The following is a 23,812-nucleotide window of genomic DNA, read 5'->3' on the forward strand; positions in this document are numbered from 1 at the left end:
CCTCCTTAGGCACGCACCGCAGGGTTAAAATGAGGCACTCGAGATTATCGACGGTGCCCCTGCTAATGAGCACATCTCTGTCGTGCTAAGGAAGAACGCCGTATGATCATTCGAGAGTTGCCGAATTTTCCTCAATGAAATGTTTATCTCTCAGAAAAGTTATGAATATTTTCCCTTGAAATTTTCAGGGAATTTAGGTGACCTTGCGAACAACATTTGCTGCAAAATTAGAAGAAAAATATTTATAAGTTTACCAGGAAATTCGTGTTTTGGAAATGGAAATTTGGCAACGATTGAAGGTTCATACGACGTTTTTCCTTCGCAAGGCAGATCTCCTCAACGCACAATTAACAAACAAAAATTCCACTTTCTTTTCGGTATTTTGCATTTTTCCTTCCATTTTTTCCACAGAATAGGAGCAGGGAAGTCGAAACTTCTTCGGGTTGAAAGAAGTTTTATTATTGAAAAACTGGAAACATTGAAGTCTAAGATCATATGCGCAGATGGGAGCTTTTACATATCTTTATGGAATTCTCTATCCTGCACATACAACGAAAGAGAATCTGAATGGGCTTTATTATCTTTATCATATCCAAAAAGAAAAGATCTTTGTTTGTTTTGTTACCAACAATGCATAGCAAAGAGTCACCTTCCATTGAAATTCGGGACAGGGAACAACTTTGATGATGGCAACGCTTGAATGCAACTATTTACACTCGAGGGACGTCCGTGTTGCATATGCGAAAAAATGAAGGCGCCTTGGCTGCGCTTAATTTAAAACATGACGGTCAGCAAGGTGTAATCCTGTATCAGGCAATGTAGCACTCTTATAAGAAAAGGTGGTACATTTGGCTGGTTTATCTTTGTAACTTACTTTAAAGCCATCTTTGTCTCTAATTCGAGACAAGTCTCCAAGTGCAATACAAAGATACTCTGTCAGGTCTTAGATAATCGTCAGATTCTCCAGGACTTCAAAAATCCCTTTACATTTCCTTGCCTTCCAGGTCCAAAGCAACTTTTTACGACAACGCTCCAACGCCAATTGCGGCGCACCAGCACTGCCGCGTTAAGGAAGAACGCCGTACTAACATTCGAAGGTTACCAAATTTCTCCGGGTGAAGCATGTATTTTGGAGAAAAGTTATACATTTTCCTCCTTGAAATTTCAGATATTCTAGATTAAATTGCGGAAATAATCGTCCAAAAAATTCGAAAAAATTATATACTATTTTGCCAATAAATTTGTGTTTTACGTAAGAAAAAATGGAATACATTTTGCAATTTGGAACTATCAATTCTATCCCGGTTTAAAAACGACGTATGTGCCATTAGTTTCCCTTTGCACATAAGTGTTTTTTCCAGAAGAGCCAGAATTTATAGTTCCAAATTACAAAATGCAGTCCAAATGGCAACGTCTGGAGGGTCATATGGCGTTCAACTAGCATGGAAGGATAAATTATGATCTCAATACACTTAAAACTTTAAAATATTAACGAGAACAACACACTGAATTACCATTGTTTCGCCGATTCATCGATATCTTTGAAGAGTGAAGAGTGTAGAGATACGCCTCGTACCTTCAAAATGACATAATTGCAAGCAGAATTCGAGAAAAAGATGTTGATGAATTTTTAAGTGAAAAAAAATTCACAAACAGTAATTCGGCACGTTGGAACCAACATTGTCGTTGCTGTAATTGTACACGCCCGAGTTGTATGATTCTGATCGTTCGAGAAGCTCGGGAACCGACCGCATCAGTCAGGTTGGGTTAAGTTAGGTCACGCAACTAAACTAACTTCGCAGATATGCTGGAAGTATCACTTAAATTGAAGGCGCCCCCAATTCTGAATGTGTACACATTATCTCTACACCTTCCATCGATGGAACTTTCTAGGTTCTTTATCGCTTCCTGTAAATAATAGGCAGCCGCAGTCATCCTGTAAAAATAAAATATGGCGTTTAAAGAAAGCATGGAAGGATAAATTATGATCTCAATACACTTACAACTTTAAAATATTAAGGAGAAGAACACAATGAATTATTACCATTGTTTCGCCGATTCATCTATATCTTTGAATGCGACACCGGGGGAGAATTCTCCCACCTCGCCACAAAGTAGGTCGGGAATCACGGGTGAAGAGTTGAGTGCACTTGTATGAGAGGGGAAAATGCACGGCGCATGGTGCATGGAGGCCGCCAAGGGCAAAAGATGCCTGGCGTTCAAAGAAAATGGCGACACTCGCATGAGCTTGCACATAAACGTCGTCAGGGCATAATTATCTCGCACATGACATTAGCGTCATTGAAGAGGCTGAAGTTTGAGATAGTTACCGATGCTGCCAATTTTGAGTCGTTCTCATCCGACGATTTCCGTCTTGGAAAAGACTGATATATAGTAATTATACGTCATTCGATATACAAAATCGAACTCTCGGTTCAAACCAAAACCAAAAGCATAGCCTAACATAACCTCCTATACAAATTCATCGTGAGTTAATCGCAGAGACAAGAAACCCTCCACTGGCCTCAAGGCGACTGGTGAAAGCTTTTACTTTCGGGGATTCAACAGTTCCTTATGGACAATGATAAGAGAGCAACAGTCATCACCTTAATTTTGGCTGTTGACCTACGTACATGGTGGATGATGAGCTTCGGGTGACGTCATGAACCAAGTAAGTTTCCCAAACTTCGGATGTTTTCGGCTTGTTTGCAAAACGAAACTGCCAACACGTTGTTAAACATCAACCATGTAGGTAAGTCAACAGTAGAATGCTAAAGTCGGCGAAAGTAAAAGCTTCCACAATGGCCAAAATATTAGTGGAGGGTCTTTTGTCTCTGGTTAATCGTTTTCATTTATTGACGGGTCATAAACCTATTAGAGTAGGTAGCAAATATATGTCTTAGCACACCTGCATCTTGCACTCTGTGCCTAGAATGACCACAAACTGCATCTTGCACTCTGTGCTTAAAATAAGCACAAACTGCATCATGCACTCTGTGCTTACAATGAGCACAAACTGCATCATGCACTCTGTGCTTATAATGAGCACAAACTGCATTATGCACTTTGTGCTTACAATGAGCACAAACTGCATCATGCACTTTGTGCTTACAATGAGCACAAACTGCATCTTGCACTTTGTGCTTATAATAAGCACAAAATGCATCCGTGCTAATGACGAGCACAGCGTCTCACCGTAAGCACACGTTGCTGATACGAAACAACATATGTCCTAATATTTTACCCGAAAACCGCAGTTCAGACCAATATTATGAAACCGTAACACACTCCAGCGAGGGGCCCGCCAGGGCCCCTTGCTCTGTGACGTCTCAATCTACGCAACGACACGCATGCGAAGAACTATATTTAGAAGCCCGCAGGACACTCCAGCAAGGGGCCCGCCAGGGCTCCGTGCTTTGTCCCGTTCCAATCTGCGCAACGACACATCTTGCACTCTGTGCTTATAATAAGCACAAACTGCATCTTGCACTCTGTGCTTATAATAAGCACAAACTGCATCATGCACTCTGTGCTTATAATGAGCACAAACTGCATTATGCACTTTGTGCTTACAATGAGCACAAACTGCATCTTGCACTTTGTGCTTACAATGAGCACAAACTGCATTATGCACTTTGTGCTGACAATGAGCACAAAATGCATCCGTGCTAATGACGAGCACAGCTTCACACGTTAAGCACACGTTGCTGATACGAAACAACATATGTCCTAACAATTTACCCGAAAACCGCAGTTCAGACCAATATTATGAAACCGTAACACACTCCAGCGAGGGGCCCGCCAGGGCCCCTTGCTCTGTGACGTCTCAATCTACAAGGACACGCATGCGAAGAACTATATTTAGAAGCCGTAGGACACTCCACCAAGGGGCCCGCCAGGGCTCCTTCCTTTGTCTCGTTTCAATCTGCGCAAGGATACGTTTTACCCCAATAATGCATTGTGTCAGATTTAGAAGATAGCACCCTTACAAAGTACACCACACTCCAGCAAGCCGGGCCCTCTCGGGCCCGGCTTGCTTTGTGTCGTGTCAGACTATGTTACTCCCAGAAATTCGTACTGACTGATTCCTTCTTGTCCATCCCAGATTGTGCGGTTACAAAAAACATTTCAAGATGTAAACACAAAACATAATATTGTGCAATACTTACTCTTCTATGACAGGAGAAACGAAAATTTGTAACCTTCTACTGTATCATTCCCCTGCGCCTCCCGAAAAAATCACACCAAGTTGAATAAGTAAACACTTACATCATACTGCGTAATATTCTCCCTCCAGTATCCATGTTCCCCACATTCGCCGTAGAGCCCACCTTATAAATGACGCCGCGCTCCCGCTAGCCTACACTTGTGTCAGTCTAACGGTCTTCGCCTTCCCTTGTGTCAAGTGCGGAAAAAAATTAAGAAGTTTTATTTTCTTACCGTTTGTGTCCGGTGCAGGATTCTTCAGCCGATACTCTCCTCGTCAGTTTTGGGAACAATTCCTTTTTTCATCATCATCTTCCGCCTTTTTTACTCAGGTGAGTCCTTTCAATTTTACACCGAAAAAAACAATTGATTCTGTCCATTTTACACGTCTCCTGATACTTTACTATTTTACTTAATTTTTTTCATTTTTTAATCACTCAGTTTTGAACTTAAATGTTGAAACCGAAATATACTTCCCTTCTGCGAAAAAAACACTGCGTAACTACGAAACTAATTTTTTTCAAATTGATTGATTCGATACGGTTCATTTTACTTTACTGTATTTTTTTTCTTTCTTAAAACGAACAAATGCTTACAATTAGTTTAATCCGATTCGGTATCAGAAGATAATGTTATAACTTCGATTTCCTCGTCTTCTTCGTCATCAACAGGACTGCTTCGATTTATTCTAAAATAAAAATAAAAAAAATATTTTATTGTTACAGACGTTCATTTTGCGGATATTCAGAGGAATAAATCTTGCGAACATTCTAACCAGTATCAACCGGCGCAGTCTTTTTCTACCCAGAAGCAATTTTAAAAAGTGAGTCATGTCCGTTTTACGTTTTTGGTGTGCTATATGTCGTGCCCACTTTCCTAAAGGTCGTCACGAGTTATCCACTACTCACATAAGAAATGTTTTCAAGACGGAAGAAACTATTCGCAAGGTTGATTCCGCTGCAAATAATAAACTTAGAAGCTATTATATTAAAAATCTCGTTGTTACCCTGTTAGATTTAGAACACTATTTACAAAATACGAAAGAAACTCTGAAAAATATAATGTCCCTATGCCTACTGGAATTGGACAACATTAAATTCAACATCCTCGTTTACCTTGAATTCGAGAAACCGGAGGAGCCTGACCAAACACAAATCGTCCTTTATAAAACCAAAAATGTTCCTGTTTTCCACGAAACTAACTTAAACCACCTTCTGGATGATGCTTTTACGAGTGTGATGGAGGAGCACGAAGAGTTTGTCATGAAAGGATCCGGCTGGGTTCTGAAGCTTATAATGGGCACCGAGTTGAGAATAAATTTTTATCGACCTCTCTCCAAAGGTTCTACTTATATACCGCTACCGATTAATTCAAAACATATTGTAAATGTAAAGAATTCCGATGATAAATGTTTCATGTATGCAATGCTCGGAAAAAAATTACCAATCGGTACTAAAAATAAGAATAGGCCTTTCCAATACAACCAATATCTTGAAAATTATGATTTTTCTTGTCTCGAATTTCCCGTCAAGTTGAAGGATATTTCAAAATTCGAGAAGGTGAATAATTTGAGCGTTTCCGTGTATGGATTATCGGGACATTATCAACAAAAAGTGAAAAAGCCGAAAATCAATATACGCGATGATTCGATGACAGACGAGAGAGACCTTGACGACGACGACGACGACGACGACGACGACGACGACGACGAAGACGACGTTGACGACGATGAGGAAGATGGACAGCAATATGATGTTAATGAGAAAGGCGTTCAAGATCCTGTCGAATCGATACAGAAACCTGCTTCCAACAAAAGAAAGAAACCGCTCCTTTATCCTTTGAAAGTTCCAGATATTATCAAGGAAGACCACACAGACCTTTTATTTTTCACGAATGGAGAAACATCACATTATTGTTGGATTACGAACCTTGAAGCAGTGGTTCGTAGACAATTATCGACTTTTACCAGGAAGATGTTCATGTGCAGACGTTGTTTCTCTCGCTACAAATGTAACGAGCAGTTACAGCAGCACATGGAATTATGTCTTCAATTTAAGCCGGCAAAACCCAACATAATGTTCGGTAAAGGTCAACTTGAGCAATTCGAAAATCTACGGTATGCAATGCCACATCAATATGTGGTATACGCAGATTTCGAATGCTACCTACGCAACATCGACCCAGATCCTGAACGACCTAATAACCACAACTATCAGAAACATGTGCCGATGTCATATGCATACATGTTAAAATCTTCAGATCCCACCTATAATATGAACAAGCCCAAATTATACCGCGGTCCATCACCTCATATTCACTTTATCGAAGAGATGATCAGTATTGCCAGCGACCTTTCGGGAGATCATAATTTTGGCGAAGAAATCAGGATGACAGAAGAGAATATAAGGGCTCACCGGAACGCTACCCATTGTGCGATGTGCGGCCTTCAGTTTGATGAAGTCTTACGGAAATGTCGAGATCATAACCATCAGTATGTTTCACCAGACCAACCTAATTACCGTCAAGCTTTATGCGGAGTTTGCAATTTGCGATATTCTCATCCCAAGAGCCTGATTGTCGTTTGTCACAATTGGGGTAAATACGACGCTCACCCGATGGTGCGAGCAGTTAGCGGCTGTACCTATCGAGTCTCTATCATCCCGTCAACGATGGAGACTTATATAAGTATGAGTATTTGGGTAGAAAATCGCTTCCGCATAGTTTTCATCGATAGCATTCGTCATTTACCCTCTTCTCTGGACAATTTAGTTTCATCTGTTCCTGAAACTTCTCTTGTCCATGCTCGAAGACTGTGCACCAACGACGACCAGTTCAACCTCGTCAAAAAGAAAGGTGTTTATTGCTATGATTACATATCCGATGCGAAAAAATTAGCCGACACGGTTCCCCCACCGAAAGAAGCCTTTTACAATCGCTTGCAAAATACCCATATTTCCGACGCTGATTATGAAAGGTTCTGCACCACCTGGACTGCGTTCGGATTCAAAAATCTCGGAGAGTACGCTGATTTCTATCTCAAACTAGACGTTTGCCTTTTGGCGGATGTGATGCAAGAATTCCGAGGTTTTTGCATGAACAATTACGGCCTCGATTGTATAAATTACTTGACACTGCCGGCTTTTTCCTACGATGCTTTTCTGAAGATGTCTCGTGTTCAAATAGAGCTATTCACCGACATTGACATGATACAGTTTATTAGTGCTTCCATACGTGGTGGCATTTCACAATGCTCATTACGACACGCAATTGCAGACAATCCGTTGGTGACAGGTGAGGAAAACAGAACTCCCTTCACCGAGCCGTCAACGTATATTCAATATCTAGATGTGACCGCCCTTTATGCTTACACAATGTGCAAGTATCTACCATACGGTGGTTATCATTGGATAAGCCCATTCCAGATCAATTATCTTTTTGAGAAAGAAGACGGAGAACATCGAATCATGAAAGTGCCGGACGACTGCAACTTTGGCTACATCCTGCAGGTGGATTTGAAGTATCCACAGCACCTTCACGACTACCATTCCGATCTTCCTTTCTGCCCGGAAAAGAAAATTCCGCCATTTCCATCATCCAAAAATCCCAAACTTCTGTTGACCCTCCAAGACAAGAAAAAATACGTCATTCATTACGTTGCTCTTAAGCAGGCCATTTCACACGGACTTGTCTTGGAGAAAATACACAGGGGGATTTACTTCAAACAAAAACCTTTCCTGAGACCTTTCATCGAACTGAACGCCAATTTAAGAAAACAGGCCACCAATAAATTCCACCAAGACCTCCTGAAGCTGATTTCCAACGCTTGTTATGGAAAATTTTTGGAAAACCCCATGAAAAGACAGCGGATCGTACTCGGTACTCATGAAAAACAGATCATTCGATATATCTCCCGAGCAGACTTCATCGATCGCACTATCTTCGATGAAGAGCTGGTCGGTATCCGCTTAAAGACCACCAATATTACGTTCGATAAACCAATGATAGTCGGGTTTTCAGTGCTTGAACTAAGCAAAACCCATATGTACGATTTTTATTACAATAAATTACTTTCCCGCTACCCGAGGAATCGTGTATCCATTCTTTATATTGATACGGACTCGTTCATTCTTGCCATCAAGACTGAAGACCGGTACCGAGATATGATCCGTGATCGAAACCTCTACGACACGTCCAATTTTCCAAAAAACCACTTCCTGTACAGTACGGACAACTTGAAGGTAATGGGGACGTTCAAGGACGAGACTGCTGGCGATCCAATTACAGAGTTCGTCGGTCTTCGCTCAAAACTTTATTCCTACCTCACTTTGAGCTTAGCCGAGGAAAAGCGCTGTAAGGGGATCCAACGAGCCGTCGTTCGAGACACACTCAAGTTTGACCACTTTAAACACACTCTGTTTTACAATGACACCGTATCAAGAATGACCCGCGGGATTCATAGTACCTTACACAATATATATTCGTATGAATGCAAGAAGGTCGCTCTTTCGAGCAAGGACGATAAACGGAAAATCTTACAAGGGAACGTCGTCTCTATACCCTGGGGCCACTATGCAATACAACAACACGGGGATCAAATGAGAAGAGTAACAGCAGAGATAGAGGAAAGGCCGAAGACCAGCTCTCTCTCCTGTCACGAAGCCATCAACGACAACGACGCCGAGCCGTCTCCTCTTCACTTGAGCGTAGCAACCCAAGAAGTGGAAGCGAAAAAACTGCCACTGAAGAAAAGGAAGAGAAATCGCGAAAACTCTGGGAAAGACGTCGCCACAAACGATGACGATTCTCGACAAGTCAAAAAGGACAAAACTGCACAATCTCAACATGTTGCCCATTGTAGCAGCGACCTTCGATTTTGTTAGAATCATGTGTGAGTATTTTCTTTCGTTAAATAGCCAAAACCATGCTGTGATATTAGTTCATGTACATTATGTTTAGATACCCCCCCCCCCCTTTCAAGCCAGAACAAGCAGACGACAAACTAAAGTCCAATGTTTCATTATTTTCTGTTACAGTTACAAGCCGAGATTTTTCCGTCTTATACTCATTCTCTCTCAATAGGATGGAACGATTCAACCGTATAAGACCCCGTATACCGCCTCCTCCTTTGCCAAACGATGGCGTAATAAACCTAAATGAGTTAGTTGTAGGACAGAGGTACCCGTTACTCCGTGTGAGACTTGAGATGTGGAAAAATATACCCGATCCCCAAAAAATACTAATTTTAGACGTTCATGGTCGACAAGGAAAACTACACGTCCCTAACTACGAACTGATTTGGCGTAATTACTTAACTCCTACTCTGATCGATTTTGTAAATGGGTCTCACGTTCCACTTTACGATATTGTCCTCGTAGATACCGCCGAAAATTTGGTCTTGGAGCTTGTTTCAAGGACCTCAATTTACCTCCCCGATTAATACCATTCATTGTACATATATTTGTTCCAGATCATGGAAGCATTTAATAGAGTGCCTGTAAAGCCCGTCTACGAACAAATAAGGGCAACCGAGCTGGAGGTTGGGCGTCGGTACCCACTAGAGAAGTTGGAAAAAACCTGCACCCGTTACGGCAATGCACTTCTCGCCTTCATATTCATCGACGGTGAGCCGAAGAAGATCTTCCTCCCGAAAATATACGCCGACAATTTGTCCGACCAAGCCATCAATGACGTCAACGAAAATGGGAATTTTGACCTTGTACTAGCGGAGCACGTTTTTCCAAGCTTCCGCTTTGAAATCCTGCCCAAGGTTCCAGCTCAGGCAGTTCCCCCTCATCCTCCCTATCAAAAGTAAAACAAAAGCGATGATAGTGATGACAGACGACTCGACACCTCCCACTTTAATTCAATTGCGCAACAGACTGCAATAACAACTAAGTTGAACTTTGATTTCCCCCCTTGTATAATTACAGATGCTGTTTTGAAGGACAAACGAAACAAAGAAAAACCTGTCGAGAACGCACAATCCTTTTTTATCCGAACGGAGATCATTCGAGGTCAAGAGTTTACCGTTGATTGACGTAAGACATGGGCTGCTTCCTCCACGTGCGCGGCTTTAACCTCACCAAAGGTTTCGTCTTCAAAGAGGTAGCCGCCGTCGCTTGCGACGGGGGCAACGTACAAGTATGGATCTTCCGTCCGCCGTACCCTTTTCAGTGCCTCTCCCGCCAGGATCGTAATAGCGTGACTCGCAGTGACGTTGGACTTACCTGGGATGATGGCACCGTCCCCTACTCCTCCGTTCCTAGAGTTTTCGAGGTCTTGGCCCGTCACTTCCGACTGTGGATTGTCGAGTCGACTGCCATCAAAGATTTAATTTACCCAATGAAATCACTTATCGTAGCTATTAGTGTGAGTCCCCCTGACGTCGTTTCAAATAATCACGACGGTCTGAAATGTGTACACGACCATAATAATTGTGCACTTGCGTCAGCCACCAATATGGCGGTGGGGCCCCCCAAAAAAAAAAAAAAAAATGATACACTTTATTTGTAATCCTCTAGGAGTAAGTTTTGAACACATGTATTCTTTTAGTTGTTAGATCAAAAAAAAAAAAAAAAATGTAGTTGTTGGTACCATCAACTTAGCATGTAAGATTCTCATATTTTGTAACCTCACTTCATTCACTAATAAAACAAAACAAAAATCGTGCAAACGAAATAACATCTTCTCATTTCCCCCCCCCCCCTTCCTAGGGTGAAACGAAAGAAAAAAAAATCGAATTCAGGTATGAGGCCTTGATCGAAAGAATACTTTATTTATCGAAGCTTTTTGACAATGCCAGACAAAGATTGGTATGAAAAAACTACGTCGTGGACGAGGATAGCATACGCCGTGGTTCCGACAGGGAAATTTTTGTGGGCCTCGAGCTCGATTTTTATGTCCAGAGGACCCGGTTTGATGATATCCTCGTACAGACATTTCATTACAAACATGGGACAATCACTTTTGAACTCGGCCACCGATAGTGGCGGTTCGCAGAGTTTCTCTCCGTGCGAGTAGTCGGTGATGAAATTGAGATAATTCTGGTAAAAATTGAGGTACCGATTTTTCTCAAATTCCTCGTTGAAGTTCTCGTACGGCAGAGCGACGCTGTTAAGATGTACTCTGAAGGAGCGAAGATTGATGTGATCGAATTTGCTCGCATCCAACTTCTCGTTATCCGAGCGGTTGGTTTGGAACAAAACAACTATGTAGGAGGGGGCTTCGACGTTCGTCGTCGTCATCAATTTCCAAGTTTCCTTGCTGCTGACAGGGAGTTGGGGGTAAACGTGCGTTTCAAAACTGCGGAAAGCTATCTGGAAGCTGGCGTTGGATTTAACCTTGTCCAGGATCGACTTCTCAGTTGCAAGATTGTACTTGATTTGCGGCATCTGCCACTGTACTTTGGTCAAGGTAAGTGATACATCCTCCTTATCGGCCCCCGAAGTGAACTCATACGAGTCCTTGTTCGTCCTCGAGCGAACCAACACGAGTTCTTGACGCACTCGTATGAGTGGATCCTTGTAATCGCCGAATACGCCGAGAAGCATGTCGAGAGGCACAAGGGCGTAGAAGGTGTTGTTCGCCTCATCTATTATGGGCGAGTTCCATCCGGCCAATTTGAGTGCCGCCGCTTCCTCCTTGGTACGCGTCAGCAGCACGTTTGCCGTGCTGGTAACACCGACCTTGCGTGTTCTATCCACTTCGACTCCGTTGACCTCGTAGCTCACTTGATCGAACAGATAAGCGACGGCATTGTTGGACAGATTGCATACCACTCCATCCGCTTTAACTCCGGCGACCTTGGGTGTAAACTTTATCGTTCCCTCCACGTAAAGTTTCGAGTAGCCCGGTACGGTGATGAGATCCTGACTGTTGACCGGAATCCTGATTTCATCGTTGTTTTTGAACGAAGGGTTGTACGCTTGGTAAGTATGAAGCTGATAATACTTGAGAGCCCTCGTTTCGGCGCTCATTTTCTTTCACCGTGAAGCCTAAGTCTTGCAACAGTCGTCGGCTGTAGGGAGTCAACCGTTTCCGTTGGAAACTGTGCCCCAAACTGGGGTGCGCTGTCCTATTTATACTTTTGACTTTACCCATCGGATTTGATGTGCAAGCGAACCGTCACCTCTTCACCGGCGAAATCTACCGGTTTCCCGTCTTGGTCGGTTATATTTATAGATACCCGATCGACACAACCAGTGTTGATGCGATTGTAGATGATGGTTCTCGGAGATAGCGCCATCTTGTATCCGGGAGGTACGTTGGGTGAGAATGCGAAGATAGTGTGGGCCACTTTTCCGTTGATATAACTTCCGGTGGCGATGTTACACTCGACGCAGATCATATTGATGCTCATGATATTGACCGGTAGATCCGACCTGTACCAAACTCCCGGCGGCTCGAGGACCCGTCGGCCGAAACCGAGGAGTTGGCCGATCGAGTTGGGTTTGGTGAAGTCGATGCGGTGTGTCGATTTGATCTCGCTTTGCAATGTATTGTTGTTTGGCTTCAACTCGATATCCTCCTTGCCAATCTGATCTTGGAGAAACTTATTGATGGCCGCGATCTCGTACGAGCCTTGCGGAATACTGACCGATAAGTTGTCGCCGTAGTGAAAATGCTGGTTCGTTCCATTGACGTTCGGTATTGCGTTGTAGGCCACAAAATCAACCAGGCCGATGTAATGATTCTTCTTCGGGTCCAAGAGGATCGGTGGCGAGAAGGAGCACTCCAGGACGTTACTCCGTCCCGTGAGCACAAAGGTTTCGCTCATTTTCTTCTTCTTTTTCTTCACTATTTACGACGACGACGACGACAATTGTCATCGCGTTTCGAGGCGGTTGCGGCTTTTATAAGAAATTCCAGGCATAAATGCCCGCAATTCGTCGTGCCGAACGTTTGCTCTTGCGAGTAGTTGCGCTCGATCGTCGAGCTACCGGCGAAGTAGCGCTTCAGTTCGAGTGGCGGAGGAAGGTCACCGAAGCTGTTGTAATAGAGAACGCGGTCGCCGACCTTGTAATAGGCCACCCAGTGCGTGCCGGGGCCCGCACGGGTGTCCAGATTGACGATCGCGCTCTCGTTTCGACGAGGTCGCATGCGGGCGAACGAGTCACGCATGAAGACACCGCGGAAATACGGGATGCGCAATCGTTCCGCCGCCTTCCGCAGCTCCGCGTCCGACAAGGCTCTCCGCGGTAGCTCGGCGATCAGTTTAAATGCTTGTACGGTGCCAAGTACAGACCGTAGCCCGTTTTGTACGGGCGGAGGTACAGTCCCTGCCCGAGTTTGACGTTCTTCTTCCGTTGACTCATGACGGCGCGTATCTTCTTGGCCGCTCGGTCGGCCGGTTTCGCCGCCACACCGATCCGCGACAGGATCGAACGGACGTTGCCACCCGTCGTCGGGATCGGAATGACGCGGGCGACGGTCCGCTTCTTGGTGGAGCGACGACGTCGTTTCGCGCCCGCGCCCATCGTGGTGCGTTTCACGCCCCGCGTGGCACGTTTCACGCCCGGCGTGGCACGCTTCGCGCCCGCGCCCGTCTTGACACGTTTCGTCTTGCTTCGACGTTGGCGGCCGCAGCATCCGGCACCCATTTTCGCCTTGAGTTTCATAGCGTTGGTTACGGCCCACGCGGCAGCTCTCTCGGCGAGTGACGAGTCGCCGGCCTTGACTCGAGCCCAAGCCCGGTTGGCTAGGTCTATGTCGGCCTTGTTCCGCTCGGCGGTGTCGGAGGTCTTGCTGTACTCGATGTCGTGGAGTTTGCAGGCTTCGTCAAGGCCGTTTATTCCGGGATCGCCTCGAGCTAGACGCTCTTTTAACTTCGTGCCCGGTCCGCAGTACCTGTACCCTCCAGGCAAATGAGCTTCGAACGGTAGGAGATCGATCAACTTATTCACGAGACCTCGTCCTGTAGGATGTTTGGGTCGTCGTCGTTGTGCTCGTTTCTTCGGCGTCACCGCTCCCATACTAATCGATCCGAGTCGAGGACCAACGCTCCTATTTATACTTAATCGGCGGCGGCGGGGGTGGCGGCGGCGGCTACATCAGATGGACGGTGGTTATTTTGACGATGAAGGTAACCGTTTCAACCAAAACCTTTGGCTCGTCGTCTTCGTCGCCCCGCAGGAAGGTGCGGTGGAGATCGAGGATGTCATCGACGGTCGCCGCGTAGAGTGCATCGATATCTTCGTCAAGCAACCGTGCGGCGGAGATATGGACGACGGATTCGACGACCTCACTGCGGCGCGTCGAAGCATAAATGCAATCGCATTCGAAGCTCACCGTCTTGAGACTGGTACTGCTGCGTCTGTTGTCGTCGTCCTGGTGCAACTCCCCCGACAGAAGCTGACAAACTCCTTCGCGGCGCGAAGCCAGTATGTTTTCCATGATAGCAACGTCCACAAGAACGTCAATGGCGTGCATGTGTATATAAATGGTGGTCTTGCTCTCAACGGAGCAACTATGAAACTGGTGCAGCAGCGGAAACGTATCAAGATCCAAAGTATGGATCCTGTCGGATCAAAAACGGCGCACCGAAGACGTCACAGCTCGTTGCTACCAAACTCGATTCGGTGTATCGTCAGCGGACCGTCCAACTGCGGGAAAACCAACGTCGTCATCTCGTTGCTACTCAATCCGAACGGCCTTCGATTTCGCAACGTGTACCTCTACTCGAAAACGCCTTTCCAACCAAAGTACGTCACGCTCGGCAAGATCCTTGAAAAGATTCCTCGCCTGGGCTATTACGTTTATTCGGATAATGCGGAGATCGTGCAGCCGCAGGATGCCAAATCAGACTCGATATTTATTTTCGATGACGTTGCATGCGACAAACAGAACGCGATGCGCTCCTACTTCAGCATGGGACGTCATAGCTTGGTTGACTGCTTCTACCTTTGTCAAACTTACAGTCGGATCCCGAAGCAATTGATCCGCGACAACGCCAACCTCTTGATCTTATTCCGGCAGGACGAATCTAACCTCAAACACGTATACGACGACCATGTCAATACGGATATGACTTTCGGTGAATTCAAGGAAATGTGCGCCCTCTGCTGGAACTCGGACAAGTACGGGTTTCTGGTTATCGATAAGGACAGCGACATGGACGATGGGCGGTACCGGAAAGGGTTCGACACGTATATAAGAAAGTAACGAGGTGGAGTCGGCCACGGTTAGGAAACGTCAATCATGGAACATTACAACAGTATCATCCGCGCTCGTGAAATCATCAAGAAAAAATTCAACGAACTCCGTCGTGGCGAGGCTGAAACGGCGGAGGTCCTCGAAAAAACTCTCCGCCCGATTACTCAACCGCTCAAAGAAATTGCGCGCTCCTCCTTTTCCTCCGGTCGGGAAGCGACGGATGCCATCGTCGTGTCGCCTCCATCGACGCCCGATCGGAAGTCGGTTAGGGTTAAGCGGGAGCCGTCTCCAGACTCGGATGACACAAACGTCGACGACTACGTCAAAAAAGAATTCGGCCCGGCTGTGGGCCCTTACTTTCACGAGATGATCGTCCGTGGTTCGGACTTTGATCATACGTACGGTGTCCGAATAGGTCGTACCGGTAGATGGAGTATCGGAAAAGAGCCGATTTCATTCGGCAAAGATGACGATAGCATCAGCCTGGCCGGACAGACCTTTTCTGCGACACCGGGACTTCTGGAGCTCATTTTCAAGAAAGTACCCGAGGGCTACACCGACGAGGATCTCCAACGGTATAAAAGGATCCTGCAGCTGACAAACGCTCACAGGAAAGATAACAAGCCGGGCGGCAAACTGATCACGAGCAGAGGAAAAAAGTACCACGATATTATTCGGGAATTGTTCCCGCCGAAAGCTGTCAAGCGGAAGCGTGGTGGAAGTATTTTCGTTCCAAACAGCGAGAGAAGTTACGTTTACTGGGACGATCCGAACGAGTTGGTAGAACGCTTGGACATCCTCATTTCGTCGAAAGAAGCGGGTAATACGGGATTGGACCGTGAAATTCTCAGCATTATCGAGGAACTGAAGGAGGCAGGATGTATCGAATGAGAGCTGTACCCGGGACGCTGACCAGCGGCACACCTACGGTCCCCACGAAGGTCGAAAGACCACGACTCCGTATCAATGTGAGCGACGACGACGACGACGACATCGTCGATGATGGCGACAGTAACAACGATAACCTGCCCGTCAATGGCACGCCGGTGCCGATCGACAAGGTGTCAGGTCAAGATATTCGCACCGTAATCGTTGGTGCTGCCGACCGGAAGGAAGATGCTCAAAATGATACGAATGAGCGTCTGGCACGGTTGGAATCCATGCTAACGAGTCGAATTGACTCCCTCGAACATAATGTGAAGCATCTAGATACATTGAAGGCTCCACTGAATGATTTGGTCAGGAAAATAGCTAGCCTCGAAGAAGAAGATAAGACCCTCAAAGGATCGATCGGCATGATGAAAACTACGTCGACGGCTTTGACCGGCCGACTATCCCGTATGGAGTCCCTGGCGAGCAGAATCGAGGCCTTGGAAAAGAAGGGAATGCTGCCCATCAACACTGATGAGTTAACGAATACGATGCAAGATCTCGATCGAAAATTCGCGTTTCTCGAGGAGAAAAACACCGAATTGCACAAGATTACAGAGAATTTTACAAAAACCGTCGATTTGTTGTCGCCGTCATCACCGCAGTCGATCGAAGCCGCGAAACAACTTACAGAGCTGACAGACCGGATCAAAACGTTGGAAATTCAAACGAAAGCGATCGGTGATCAGACGAAGGGTGGTCCTTCGAACACCGACTTGGACAAGAGGATAACGGATATCTCAAGTGAAAACGCCGACATCAAACGAAAGCAAGATGACCTTGAAGGTAAAATAAACGCTTCCGAAAAGGAAATATTGAATCAGCTGATGGTTAACGCGAAGAGGATGGAGAACATTGACGCGTTGCAAAGTGGTTTGCAAGAAGCGACGGAGCAACTCGTCATGATTCAAGACGAAAATACAGACTTGAAAAATAAATATTGGACGATCGGAAAGGTGCTGGAAATAAACGATGCTGGGTCGTCCGATATACTCTCCCGTCTGATATCTCTCACCGACAAAGTTTCCGTCGTGGAAGCTCGAAGTTTAAAATGTGATGATTTGGCAACCACCGTTAAGACGCTGGACGAGAAACTTGCCGCTTGTGAAGGGGGGATCGCAGAGTTGAAAAATTCAGTAGTCGATCTACGAGGAAAACTACAAAACAGCGAAAACGAGGCGAAGGTTCGCGGAGAGGCCTACTCGAAAAACATTAAGGAGGTCGAGGTGTCACAGAGTGTTGCGGATGGAAAAATCGCTGCTCTACGTGACGAGTTTTTGAACTTGAAAAAGTCGCCGGTAGACACTGAAAACGGAAACGGTTTGGAGGTAATCTCGGGGCGGATGAATGCGCTAGAAAATCGATTGAGTAGTCTCGACTCATTGGCGGGTCCAACGAAGGAAGTGCTAGAAAAGATGACGAATATCCAGGCGGATAACGCCGTTCTGAAAAAGTCGCTGGATGATATCAAGAGAACCGTAGCGCTATCTGGCGAGGTCAAAGTGTCCGAAAAGGTGGCGACATCACGGTCGGACCAGGATCGGATCGATGCGCTAGAAAACAGCGTCGCCGATGTGAAAAAGTTGGCAGGATCGATCGCAGATGCGGCAGATCGGAAAATGAATATAGTTACGGGAGAGAACTCTGCACTTAAGGAGAGACTCAAGCAGCTAGAGGAAAAAGTAACTCCAACCCGTGCTCGTCATTGGTTAATGAATACTCATTAACGACGAGTCAGTTGAGTTGCCGATGGGAAATCGCCATCAGTGTCTTACAACTACGATGACTGAAGCGTATCGATATGATATATAAGAGACGGAGTTAGATGATGGAGATCAGTGTTGTGAAATCATGGGCACCGTTGACAAGTTTGGTAGGAGCCTCGACTCGGACGCGGCACCCGCACAGGGTCCGAGAGGTGCGCCTTGCAATTTACCTACGGACGAAAACAACCAACTTAACGCTCGAAATTTGCGCATTAAGAATCTTCTGGATCCGGAAGATAACAGCGACGCTGTAACCAAGCAGTGGGTCGAAATTCGACTTCGAGACCTGGGCGGAGAGAAAGACGAAATTGTAAGAGCGGCACACGAATTGTTGACGGGAAAAATCGACAACGTGCAGCAAGAAGTAGCCCACTTGAAGAGTCTGGTCGAGAGCGTGGTAGGAGCGAGTGCTCGACAACAGGAAGGAGCTAAGCCCAACAAGGCCTCTCCGGCAAACGCAACGTCGAACAAAGCACCGCAGACGACCGTCAAAACACCTGGTTCTTCTTCGACCTCGGGAAAAACCAAACCGCCCAAATGAGTGCAGAGCAAGAGGGCTTGGTCGAAGAGCTCCACCGTCCGGCTCGCCGTAACTATCCCACGAGAAAAGTTCGGACAGATACCATTGACGATTTGTGGCAAGCGGACTTGGTAGAGATGATCCCGTACGCTGATGCCAATTCTGGATACAAATACCTTCTAACCTGTATCGACACTTTTTCGAAGAGGAGTTGGGCGGTGCCCACGAAAAGAAAAACAGCCAACGAAATTACGAGCGCAATGGCAAGTATTTTTCGATCTTCGGGAAGAGTACCGCGACACCTCCAAGTAGACGGCGGATCTGAGTTCTACAACTCAGAATTCCAGCGTCTCATGCGGAAACACGGCATCAATCTGTATTCTTCTTATTCCGTTAAGAAAGCATCAATAGTTGAGCGTTTCAATCGGACCCTGAAAACGGCCATGTGGAAAAAATTTAGTCTTCGGGGCAACTACAAATGGACGGATATTCTCGAGGGTCTCCTCAAAGAATACAACGAAAAAAAGGTCCACAGGAGCATCGGTATGACACCTGCTGAAGTGACGCATGAAGATGCTCCTGCGATCCGAGAACGTTTGATGCGGGAACCCGCTGGGCGCCTCCCAAAAGCTAAATTGAAGCGTGGCGATCACGTGCGGCTCAGCAAGGTCAAGTCAATCTTCGAAAAAGGCTACACCCCCAACTGGGGCACCGAAGTTTTCCGAATAACTAAAGTCAAATCTACTCGTCCGATTACTTACGAAATCGAGGATCTCAACGGCGTTCCGGTAAAAGGCGGGTTCTACGCGCAAGAACTTCAGAAAACGAGGTACAAGGACATTTATCTGGTAGAAAAAGTAATTAAACGGGACAAGGACAGAGTTTTCGTGAAATGGCTCGGATTTTCAGACGCGCACAATTCGTGGATTAAAGCCAGCGATATTTTTTAATTTCGTCAGTCGTGTCAAGGACGTCCTGTGATGATTATCCATGCTTACATCGTCCTTTTGGCGCTCCTTTTCCCTCATTTACGGTCGCAAGTGAGCTTCCATCCGACGGTGATTCATCATCGAGAAAGTGCGCTATTACGGCTGGCACTTTGTATCCAAAGACGAGTGGGATATACACTAGATGTTGAGCTTCTCGAAGAGTTCGTTCGCCGCAAAGACATCGCATCTCTAGTGGAGAAACAACTGTGCGAGACACCTATCAAGCCTTGCCTACCTCACTCAGGGTCCAGAAAGAAAACTAACAGTGACCGGTATTTGGCAAGTCTGATTCTGGAGACAATCTCCCTCTGCGGTGGACACACCTCACACAGAAACAACTCACACCGGTCTTCGGACCCACCGCCACCGGAGGAAAACTCAGGTGTTCATGTTGCAATCTTGTACGTAATTCTGGTTCTAAACTTGTCAGGCATTCTGACTGGATTTGTGTACAAATATCGATCCGACTGCTACTTTAAATCGCAGAATCACGGAAAATCCAATGGATCATTTGACGTCGACGTCGTTCCTGTTAACCAAGATGGTTAAGTTCAAGCGCAGGTATTGCAAGGTTTTGGGAAAGAAAGACAGAGCCAGCCTTGAAGAGTGGATCGAAAAGGTCCAAGAGCTCGAGCTGACACCAGAGAAGAATGGACATTTTGTTACATGCCCGTGGTCGCAAGGTGACAATGCGATCGATGGACCGGAAACGTGTATATGTTGCTCCCTTGCCCGCATCGAAAGGCTCTTCTCCGAAATGGTGGGGTCTTATTTTGGATTTAGTTGTGCTCTACCGTGAAGATTGAGAAACATGAAGCCCTATGGGTTGTGAAGTTGAAAACATTGAACTCTCTGGTGCAATTCGGGGGTCATTTCGTAACTTGCGCCTGGGCCCCAGGGTGGGTCGGGTCCTGACATTCTTTGTGTTTCGCGCATGCGCGGATGGAAAAGCTCTTCCACGGCTTGCACACAGAGTGTAACATTCATTTCTAATAAGTGGCTGCGTGGGTCTTGTGCGGATCTCGTGTGTGCTTTTTTTGGTCTTTCCTTGTTGTTTCGGTATACATATTGGACATAGAATTATGGGTGAACACTCGCACCTATTCAAGCTCTTGGAGATACTCCAACGTCAAACGGCTCTTGGCGAAGTCGTTTCGAAAGCATGTTCGGACTTTTTCACGAATGAAGAAATGGAGTGGGATGAGATGGTCCTTTTGCGCGACCAACTCATAGGATTCGAAAGTCACTTAACAACGGTGCGCGGAGAACGGACTGACACTACGCATTTCTCTTGGTGCAGCGATTTTGGTCTCGAGATATCCCCCGATATGGACGGGCGATGCATTTGTCAAAAGTTCGAGAGAGGCCTTTTTGCATTACGGGTTCTCTTGCACAAGGTAACGTCTAAATTGGTGCAGTTGCGGCAGAAGAACGAGCCGATAATCGATTTGACCGGAGAAAACGAACAACAACAGGAACAGGAACAATGGCAACAACAACGAGAAGAAGAAGAAGAAGAACAACAACAACAACAACAACAACAACGGGACCAACGTGAAAGAGATTTCGCTAGAGGTATGGACTATGGGGAGATGCTGTGGAGGACGATGAGAGACTCCGACGACGAAATGTCGTCGGAGGAAGATTTTTGATTTGAATTGTAAAAAATGGGACAATCAACTCTTTTTGCTTAAAATTTGCCCTGTGTATTTTTTATTTTTTATACGTACGTACATAAACGCCTAAATTTAAGGAAATATTTCATTTTATGAGTGTTTTTCATGATTAAAGTTTTTTTGCACACAAACAAGGTCTTGTCTTTGGATTTGTTTTCCCGTCCGGGGGGGGGTTAATACAGTCACTTTTATCCTTGAAAAAGAAACAATTACTTGTCATCGTACCTCAAGAACTTCTAGTGTAATGGTCAAAGAAACAGATCTGAAATCGTAAGGTTCAGGGTTCGAATCCGGCCATTACCCTAGAAGTTCTTTATTTCTTTTTAAAAAAAAAATGAAAAAAAAATTGTAAAAAATTACGACAAGTGACTAGCCTGTGAATGTTTCCTTCTTTGGAAAAAAGTGGAGGTTACCTTTAATTTTTTTCGCTTGATAATAGAAAAAAATTCACCAATATGCTTAAATGAAAATAAAGGAATGTTGGTATTTTTCCATCTAAACCCATGAAAAGGATCGATTTTCAGAGAGTTGTCAACAAACAAGTGAAAACATTGATTATTTACAAAAATTGAAAATCGATTGATTAGCATAAATTTCAATGAGAAACGAGGGTCACGAGGGTTCATACTTTCCCATTCGAAAGTACGGAAAAGGATCGATTTTCATATGTTTGTCAAAAAGAAAGTCAGAAATCGATTTTTATAAGCATAAGTTTCAATGTGATTAACCGAGTATCGATACTTCCCCGTATCAAACGCATGAAAAGAATGGATTTTCCAGAGATTTGACGAAAAAACAACTTAAAAATCGATTTTTACGCGTAGGTTCAACTGAAAATATTTGTATATGTTGTTATTCCCATTCAAAGGCATAGCATTTCAGAGAGTTGACAACAATTAAGTCAAAAATCGATTATTAACATCAATTCGGATGGGAATAATCGAAGATCCGTACTTTCCCATTCAAACGCATGAAAAATATCGATTTCTTAGGGAGCTCCGCACAAACAAGTCAACGTATGCAATAAATCGATTTTCGATCAACTTAAAAAATCGATTTTTCAGCATAAGTTGAAATGTAAATATTAGTATGTTGATATTTTCCCATTCAAACGGATGATAAAGGAAAGATTTTCAGAGAGTTGTCAACAAATTAGGTAAAAAAAAAAATCCATTATTGACGTAAATTTCGATGAAAATAATCGAAGATCGATACTTTCCCGTTTAAATGTATGAAAAAGATCGATTTTTAGGGAGTTACGTCAAACAAGTCAACGTATGAAAAAAAGATCGATTTCTAGGGAGTTGAATACAAACAAGTCGAAAATTGATGGGATAATCGAATATCGATACTTTCCCTAAAAATTGATGTTTCAGAGACTTGACGAAAAAACAACTTAAAAATCGATTTTTACGCGTAGGTTCAACTGAAAATATTTGTATATGTTGTTATTCCCATTCAAAGGCATAGCATTTTCAGAGAGTTGGCAACAATTTAGTCAAAAAATCGATTAGTAACATCAATTCGAATGGGAATAATCGAAGATCCGTACTTTCCCATTCAAACGCATGAAAAATATCGATTTCTTAGGGAGCTCCGCACAAACAAGTCAACGTATGAAATAAATCGATTTTCGAGGAGTTGAATACAAGGAAGTCAAAAATCGACGGGACTAATCGATTTTTTGACACTTTCCCTCTCAAACGCATGAAAAAATTGATTTTTCAGAGACTTGACAAGAAACAACTAAAAAAAAATTGGATTTATAAGCATAAGTTTCATTGGGTAATACTTGACGAATGTGAAATTTTTATACTAACGTTGATGGGTCCAATGGTACGAGGCGAACAATGGGGAATTTTGACAATTTGAAGTCGGCTGCCCAAGCTGGTTTTCCGCGGCTGATGAAATGCCGAACGGGAACGGTAACGTTGGAGGCGGGGGTCGGAGCGCGAACGGGGGCGAGGGGGGAAGAGGGGGAAGGCGCAGAGTGGAGAACAGAGGGGAGCGTCGCAGGGGCCACGACGGGACGAAGCGCGGTGGACGGTGGGGAGGCGGGGACGGAAGTTACGGGGTGACGAGCTATCCTTGCCGGCAAGGTTACAGATGGTGCAACACGACTCGGACCTGCACCAGGATCCGAGGCTTCTAGACGACGGGCGAGTGATTCGAGGGACGAAAGATTAGTATACCGATTCGCGGAGGGAACCGCGGATGGCGGGGCGCGATTGCTGGGTCCAGCTCCGGCAGCATCGGAAAACTCATGGCGACGGGAGAGAATGGACAAATCGTCTTCGTTGAATATTTCGGCCGAGATTTTTCGCGCGAGAGATAATTGGATTTTGGGATCCGCGCGCGTATCCCTTAATTTTTCGGTAACTTTCGCGGCGAAGTCGGACAAAACTTCAAAGTTTGTGGGTTGATGGGGGACGGGGGGGTCGGGGTTGATCAACGTGAGACGCGGTAGGTGTTGCCGCTTCTCCGGAAAAAGAGCTTGGAAATTTGAAGCCTCCTCCATAGCCTGTTGCGCTTTTTGGAAAGCGTCGCGAGCGTCTCGGTGGAAATTTTGACGCT

The 23,812-nt window shown here is 45.2% G+C and overlaps 3 protein-coding genes across 3 annotated transcripts; 2 read left to right on the plus strand and 1 right to left on the minus strand.

Annotated features, from left to right (window-relative positions):
- Positions 1-5,267: 5,267 nt before the first annotated feature.
- Positions 5,268-9,086, plus strand: LOC140225281 (uncharacterized). The gene has a single exon (XM_072303569.1). The coding sequence runs from the start codon at positions 5,268-5,270 to the stop codon at positions 9,084-9,086; it is 3,819 nt and encodes a 1,272-aa protein (XP_072159670.1).
- A 4,311-nt stretch (positions 9,087-13,397) lies between these two features.
- Positions 13,398-14,203, minus strand: LOC140225249 (uncharacterized). Its single transcript, XM_072303498.1, has one exon. It carries the CDS (start codon positions 14,175-14,177, stop codon positions 13,416-13,418), a length of 762 nt encoding a protein of 253 aa, XP_072159599.1. The 5' UTR covers positions 14,178-14,203; the 3' UTR covers positions 13,398-13,415.
- Positions 14,204-16,118: 1,915 nt separating this feature from the next.
- Positions 16,119-18,017, plus strand: LOC140225248 (uncharacterized). Its single transcript, XM_072303497.1, has one exon. It carries the CDS (start codon positions 16,236-16,238, stop codon positions 18,012-18,014), a length of 1,779 nt encoding a protein of 592 aa, XP_072159598.1. The 5' UTR covers positions 16,119-16,235; the 3' UTR covers positions 18,015-18,017.
- The last annotated feature ends 5,795 nt before the right edge of the window (positions 18,018-23,812 follow it).

This window comes from Bemisia tabaci, chromosome 8 (assembly GCF_918797505.1).
Source record: "Bemisia tabaci chromosome 8, PGI_BMITA_v3".
Classification (NCBI taxonomy): Eukaryota; Metazoa; Arthropoda; class Insecta; order Hemiptera; family Aleyrodidae; genus Bemisia; species Bemisia tabaci.